Source organism: Morone saxatilis, unplaced genomic scaffold (assembly GCF_004916995.1).
Source record: "Morone saxatilis isolate NCDOM2014 unplaced genomic scaffold, NCSU_SB_2.0 Contig2, whole genome shotgun sequence".
NCBI classification, from domain to species: domain Eukaryota; kingdom Metazoa; phylum Chordata; class Actinopteri; family Moronidae; genus Morone; species Morone saxatilis.
In genome coordinates this window covers 7,338,963-7,346,853 of record NW_023339762.1, presented here as the reverse complement: position 1 = coordinate 7,346,853, position 7,891 = coordinate 7,338,963, and the positions used below count along the sequence as shown (strand labels likewise).

Sequence of the window (7,891 nt, the reverse complement as noted above, 5' to 3'; positions counted from 1 at the left end):
TATATATATATATATATACCTGTACATTCAGCACATGTGTACAGATGTTTCTATGTTTTCACACTTGCACCCATGGGTCTCGGGTCACACAGACCTGAGTGCGAGCCAGGGATAAAGGCTGCTGCTTATTCAGCCCAGACTGAGTCCGCTGGTCGGCTGCTTCGGGAGGGGAGGGGAGCCACAAGGTCGGGCCGGGGACAGAGTGCCGTGAATTTCTCCTCTGACAGGAAACTGGCAGAAAGGAAAAAAAAAAATCAGTCCTTTCAGTGAAGAATGACTGGCCCTTCTGTCAGGAGAAGTGGGGCTCAGGAGTTTGAATGACAAAGATGCTACTGACAGGCTGAAAGCAGATGACTACATTAAACAAGCCCAGGAATCTAAGTGAAGGAGAGCCCTGTCCCTGATAACGAAGCCAAATTGGATTCCGATGATGATTTCAAAATGATTTCCACGAGGTGCAGCAGCAGCAGGAGCGAGTGTTGTCGTGCTAAGCAGGCAGTTGTTGTTCTCCTCAGGAATACGGCCGGGAGAAAGAGAGCCTCTTTGTCTGGACTGATGAAAACACCACTTACTGAAATTGTCTAGGACAAATTGAAATATGAATGTATGTGTAAGGCAAGAGCATTTCTCAAAAAGCCAATTAGATAATTGATAAACTTGGAAAGGGCATCTAATGGTCTCAGTGCTACATCATCAAAAACTCATCATATCAGAGGAAATGTGACTTGGGTGAAATCAGGAAAATAAGACCGCTGTTTATAGTCAGCCCAGACGAGGAAGGAAAAGAATGAGCGTAACAAAACAAACACTTTATTTATCAAAAAGTTGTATATCCTTTGCCACTGAAGTGGCATACATACATCAAAGTCAAGGTTTAAAGTGAGAGGGTTTACTTAGTTTGCCATGGCAGTAAAGACTACATAAATACTCTATAACCTATTGCAATGTGATACTTACCACTTGCTGGGACGGTGCCATAAAATGCGTTTCCAGGCTCGCAAAATATTTTCATTACGTGTGCAGAGGAAACCACTTAAGTTGCATATCTGCTCCTTCAATTTTGTCCGTTGGGCAACCCTAATAGGAGTTAAATAATCGAAAACAATTTGTTTGGTCACAGCGGTTGGGTCAGATGTGTGGCCATTTGTTTATCTCTTTACATTTAATAGCATGACTGCACAACTTGCGTTCGGATTAGCAACATGTGCGTCATGTTTTGCTTTCTGTTTTGGATTTAGAACAGATAATGGGTCGAAAGTCTTTAATAAACTAAATACAGCCACCAAATCTGGCCTAAGATTTGTGAAAATAAACACAAAAGACTGTGTTGGGTTTTCTTTAAACTACATTACACACACCTTGAGGAGGAAAATCACAGCGTTACATTGTGGACATGATTTAAAACAAAAACTAGGATTAGGTATGACTTGTGAGTGGATGGATATTCTATACAGTGTGCTAGCTGTGCAGACATTTGGAGCTAGGGTCAGTACCTGCGATGCGTCCCAGGCCCCCCACCTCCTCCAGAGCCCTCCCCCGCTGTTTGGCTCCCTGTGTGGGGTGGCCGTGGAGACCGCGGGCCTGGCTCTACACGTGGAATGCATCATGCCCGGTAGAAGCGCTGCCTTTGTTCTGTGTGTTTGAAAAGCTTTGTACTGATCCCCAGATGAAATGGAAGGGCCTCTGATACAGCTCACAGTGCTTCTGGGAGACAGAGCACACAAACACCACACTTACCTGCTCAGATTGAAGTCTTCACACTAAGATTTATTATGGTGTTATCAACCTAGAGTTAGAATTGTGTTTTATGGTAAAAAGTTTCAGTATAAAAGCCTACTTGTTATCATTTAATATAAAAAAATAAAAGTCAACTTTTATGTCATTCATGACAGCTTTTTATATTTCCTAATGTTACTTTTTTATTTCCTTGTTGTTAGGTTGTTAGTCAGCAATCTCTGTTTTCTTGAAATAAGTAGACAAGCTTCTATTTAGTTACCAACATGAAATAATGTTCTCCAACTAATGCTTTGCTAAATGGGAATATTTATATTATTTATTTATTGGCTGGTTAACAAATAATGAGAGCAACTACAGGAGACAATTTCCTATTTATGTTTCATTTACCACAAAGATGCTCTGGTGGATTGTTTATATTTTACAAAATCAAACTAACATGGTACGGATTACGTCCTGTACTCCATGTTTGTGGTAGAAAGTTGAAATGTTCAGAAATTCCACAACAGGTGCAAAAGAATTGATGCCATTACTTTTTATGACAGCTGCAGCAACAGTTTGTTTTGGAAGACATGGGTAGTCCTTCCGGGAAAGAGTGCTTGGCATCAAATACGTTATTTAAATTGCACAAATTATATGAATTACCATTTGATGTCTATGATGGATTGATTTCACACTGCTCGATTTACGTATGAGATTTTGATGCATTTTCCTTCTATGTCTCCAGGAGCAGAGATTCCATCTCCCAAGCGAGTCACGTCTGCTCCGTCAAAAAAGGAGCGCATCTCATACCGAGACAACCCTGTCCAGTTGAGCGGCGGCTGGGGAGGGGGCAAGAAGAGGGACAGAGTGTATAAGTAAAATACAAACTTTTCAGCCACGACATCACTTCTTTTGCTGTCCTTAGCCAACACCCAGAGCAACTTAAAGGCAGATACTTTTTGTATGTGTCCCTCTTTTGATACCTTACAAAGAAAGCAGCATTTTCAAATTATGTGTTATCTTGTTCAGGACTGCACATACTATGCTTCCTTTGGATGTATCATCATCATGCTGACGACAGCCTGGGTTGTGGTCTTAACATATTTTCCCCAAGATTTAAACAACACAATAAATTTCAGTTTCACAAGACAATTTATTTTATTTCCATGCAGAAGACTTCCTTTGCTTTTATTTATGATTCTATTCCATCGCCTACACCGAATCCTCCTGCAGCTGTTCTTTTTTAAACTGAGCCCAAAAACTCGAGCTCCCTCTCCTGAAAATTAATTAAGACCAATAGGACCTGGACCAGCCCAAATATCTTCAGGCATTTCTATTATGTTGATTCTGCTCAAGTGTCACTGCCTGAACGTGATCGCAGCCAACCAGCACCAAAACACATGGAACAAAATCACAAACCTTCAGCAAATTACACGCTTCATATGCAAATGAAGGCAGGAAATAAGAACCAGGACCTTTAATACCTGTGGATTCATCTTTCTTAAGATGCTAAACTCTTGTTTCTGAGCTGATTTACTCTCTTGACAGAAAATATAGTAATTATAGTTTGTAGCCATGGGAAAAGACTTTCTTTTTCCACTTCTGCTGTGCCCTCTTAAGAGTAAAGTTTAATAAAGCCCAGAGATTTAAGTGCAATTTCCCCATTCTGTGGCTATATTTAGCTCCCGCTTGCCAACAGTGGGCTTGAAATTACTGCTTGTATGAACCGAGCACAAACATTGGTGTTAGAATTAGAATGATGTTTTCTTTATTTTCAGTCGTGGATTATAATGGTCTTGTCTGTGTATTTGAATTTGGAGAGCTAAGGCGTCTGTCCGCAAACACTGCCCTACCGGAGGCGGTGAACCTCTTGTGTGCTTGGAGGTTCCTCGCTGGTCCGCCGCCTGGAAATGATAACTTAATGAATGTCAAAACAAATAGTCAGAGCTGCAGAGTGGCTCCCTGGCAGGAAATGCATGTCTGTCTATTTATTTTCTGTCTATCTTTCACTTACGCACGTCTGGAGGGCGTGTTTTGACTGTACATGAGCTGATGGGGATTTTTGTCTTGGAGAGTGGCGTATGCCAGAGATGTGGTGGTCCTGCCCACTTGGGGGTTGTTGTGAAACTCAAGTGAAGGGTCCTCCTTAAGGGGGAGACTGATTCCTCAGGCTCTCTGGGGACACCAGGGGGTTGTTTCTCTGTCATCAAACTGTCATTACACAGCTGTGATACCAGGGAGAATTTCTGTTGCACATACAATATGAACAGACAGGTGACATAAAAGCACTGTATATGCATAAAGTCACCAGTGTTGTTTGACACAAGTTCAGATTTATCCAGGCTTTCAGAATTCTTCTCTTGAAATACTGTTTCTGAAATGATATTGTTAAACCATCGTCCACCGGCCTTCATTACATCTGTTTACTTTTGGGTTATGGGTAAATTATATGTAACCTAAGACATCCAAAATCCATTGCCTGGTGAAATGAGTGCTTCACCACACATTTAGATAAGATGAAGAATGTCCCTCTCAGCCCAGAGGGCCCTGCCAGCCTGACCTCAAGTCAGCAAATGTTGTCAGATGGAGTCTGGTAGAGAGAGGTTTTGTATCCGAATCCCTCTAAGTGCCCTTTTCTTAGAATGAGTTGAAGGACTATGAACAGTGTGCTTGCACGTTTTAGCTACAAATTATTATATATATTGTGCATTTTTGCTGACCTTTTTTGAATGCATGCAGCACATTTTCAGATTTCTTTTTGACATTTTTATAAACAATTCCAGGCAGCCATTGGTGTCCATTAATTTCTGTATGTATGAAACTAGCTTGAGTTAATCAGAGAGCATTCATTTTTTGTCATGGTAATGCACAAAAGTTTTAACTTTGAGAAAGATTCATGCAGGCTGATTGATTTTATTTCAGTATCATTTGTAAATTAATGGAAGCCAGGTGTTGGATAATATCATTTCTAAATTAAAACAATGTGGCTTGCTTGATTAGTCGTGATGCGAAGTATTAAAAAGCAAAAGAAAATACTGACAGCACTATTCTGAGTTATGTTGTAACAACGACAGTGCAGGACATACAATAGACAATCTACAGCGTGTGTGCAAAGCAGCATGACACGATAACTGCAATGTTGTACTGTAGAAGGAGTAAAGCTGATTTGAAGGTCTAACAATGTACTGTTATATTTATTATTCCATATAAGAGATATATGGCTTTACTGAGTCTCTGGAAATATTTCAGAATGTAAAATAACATTAACTTCAAATCCCACAAACACTTACAGAAAAATGACTTTAGAGAGGTTCTTTTCTTATTTATTTCTGTCTCATGACACAATTAGCCAGCTCCTTTCGCCAAAGTAAAGAAATGGGAAATGGGTATAAACTCTGAGGAATGCGCAAGCTCCCCTGGAAATGTGAACCCAGCTTATAAAGAAATTGGGAATAAACTCACACAAGCAGAAAGTATTCTGCACTGGACACCTGGTAAAAGTCAAAGCTAATTTATTCCCTGAATGACAACTGCTGGCTTATAACATCGCTTAGATGAAAATAGGTCAGAGTCACTCTTTTCACACAGCCGAGGGCAGGACTGATGTCACGGGTAGCGAGCCTTGAAAAAAAAATCACTCCTTCAGGTTTAGAGAAATTTAATGATTATTAAAACGTTTGTAAACTGAGCGTAAGGTAGAACAGAATCACATACATTTGTCAGATGTTACAGAGCTTGTCTCTGGTAATTCTGACAAAGACAGGACATTTAAGTAAGTGCATTCATATGTACATGTGCATGCATCATGTGTCTACGTGCTTCTAGACCAGTCCTTCGCACACGGTGTGGACTCGGCACTCTGTACTTTGTGACAAACATACGTTATTGTTATGATGTACAATTAAACAAAATGTTCTGAATGTTTTATTATTCACTGTCAGTACTTTGTATGGACTTTATAGTTCCATTATCTCATTTTTAGTTTAGTTTAAATGGGTTTGCTGCTGCTTTGATACAATTTTACAAAGTTTGGACGAATTCTTAAATTATTTTGGTATGGTTGTTTGTAAAATTGAATTTTGGTATTCGTAAATAAAAATAAATGTGATGCTGAGTGATGAGTGTGATAAAGGCTGTTTTGCACTGGTATGAACACAAGTGTGCTTTGAGTTTTTTTGGCTTGTTCTCTGGTGAAAACTACTGTTCTAGACAAATATAATTTATACATGAAACAAGAAGAATTTGAATTTACATTATGAAATGGATCATGAAATGCATGTTTATATGCACACACTCATATCTTTTTATGACAATCCATACTGTGTGTTTATAATAAAGTCTGATCATTTGATATTGTATCATATTTTTGTATTGCAATGAGAGCTGCGAGAAAAGAATTATCTATAAGATATTATCAGTGGCATAATTTGTTTTAGTCTGTTGTATCTGGAGAAACAACCTCCAGGTTTGTGTAGTTGGTTTCTGAATGATAAACAACATTTCTTTTTGCTACTTGACTCCATAGTTATCTTAAAATAAATTGTTTATATTTCTGTGTATGACATTGTAGCTGTTGGTACTTTGTGTTTGTGCATCTCTTGATGAATGTTTTTTAGACTAATTTGAGCATTCAAATGAAATGAATATTAAAATGAAAAATGCCAAAGCTAAAACCGGCCAGTCAGAGAGGCTCCTAGCTGTTTTCTTTTGCTTAAGAACTAACTCTGTTGTTTATTTTAAAATGCAAGACATTAAGAAAACAGTTTAGTGGTTATTTCAAATCATGTGTTGGCTCACCTTGTCTTTCTTGATTGCTGTGTGTTGAACACTATCTGTTATTATTCATTCTGTAAAGTTGGGTTGAAGTGGTTATATGAGAAAAATCCTCTTATGATTGCATTGTTATAAAAATTTCACCTTGTATCGCAGCATCTGGACCTGGTCTGACCAACCTTGCTGGTGGGTTAGTTCTGCTTTCAGTCATAGCTGACTTGTATAACATGTAGACTTGAACCCAGATGACTTAGTCATGTGACTGAGAGCTAAAGTTTGTCAGTGCTCAGGAATGCCTGACTCCTGGAAAAAACAAAGACAAACAAACAAAATGAAAACAAACTTTTAAAGCACGAATGAGCTGCTTTCACTTTTTGATATTCAGCTTCACGAGCCAAACGCTCTGCAGGCTCAAATGACATTTATAAGCCCCACAAAATTTGTGCTTTTGGGGAAAATAAACTCTGGCCGTTTTTGTGTTTCGTGGCTAGCCAAAGTTTGAAGACATTTCAATAGATTGAATTAGACCCTAGGGTGGCTTTAGGCATCATGATGTCATGTTCCTGCCTTCTGAAGTGGCACATTTTGGCCTCTCACTGGTTGTGTTGGACTGCGATCAGTCACCATAAGACTGAAATGAATGATAATTAGTTCAGTCCAATCATATTTTGACCCCGATGAGTGCTACATAATGTTATAACAAACTGGCAGTACATGTTTTTATTAAAAGTGAAGGTGTAGGTCTTTCCAGGTGGCTCACATGACATATTGGCTGCAGCACTTAAAGAATTAGTCTGACTGATCGGCCTAAAGGGGACCAAGCCCTCCAACTTCACAAACCCCGAGCAGCATCTATCGTGGCAGGGATTTCCAAATCCAAAAGGCCCACCAAACCACAGTGAACTTTTCACATTTTCTCCTCAGCATGAGCAGGTGTGCCAGGTCATCTTAGAAGCCCAATAAGACACCCCCCTGCTACTTAAGAGCACCTCTGTTTATTTTTATTTTTTCTCCTGTGGCACCTTGAAGCTCCAGGTAACTGCCACTGACCCTGGAGTGAACCAAAGCTGCAGGCCTGGTGTGCCTTGCAGGTGGTGTGGCTCTGGGTGGAGATGTGGAGCTGGGAGATAGGCTTTGGTTAGCGGTAACATAATTCCTCCAATAAGAAGAAATAGAAGACCCGCTCTTCCTGTCCCATTTTTTTGCAAACCTCCCCTGTTGAGCCCTGCGCCTGCTCCTGAGGGCTGCTGGCTTCAATGAAACTCAACTTTCCTGCATAAGGAGGATGTTTGGTCTTTAATTCAGACAAGAAAGGGGCCAATAATTCATTTACAGGACTTTTGAATGTCAAATATGAATCCTAATGTGATGTTATTCATATTAGGCGATATTTTTTTAAAGT

General features: G+C 39.6%; 1 protein-coding gene across 1 annotated transcript in view; it reads left to right on the top strand.

The window, feature by feature from the left end:
• The window catches only part of lrriq1 (leucine-rich repeats and IQ motif containing 1), a gene marked incomplete in the record, with an annotated part of 35,124 nt that extends 28,904 nt beyond the window's left edge, over nucleotides 1–6,220 (top strand). Inside the window, 1 exon segment of the mRNA XM_035664828.1 lies at nucleotides 2,462–6,220. Within this exon segment, the coding sequence (XP_035520721.1) occupies nucleotides 2,462–2,595 (134 nt within the window).
• Nucleotides 6,221–7,891: the final 1,671 nt, after the last annotated feature.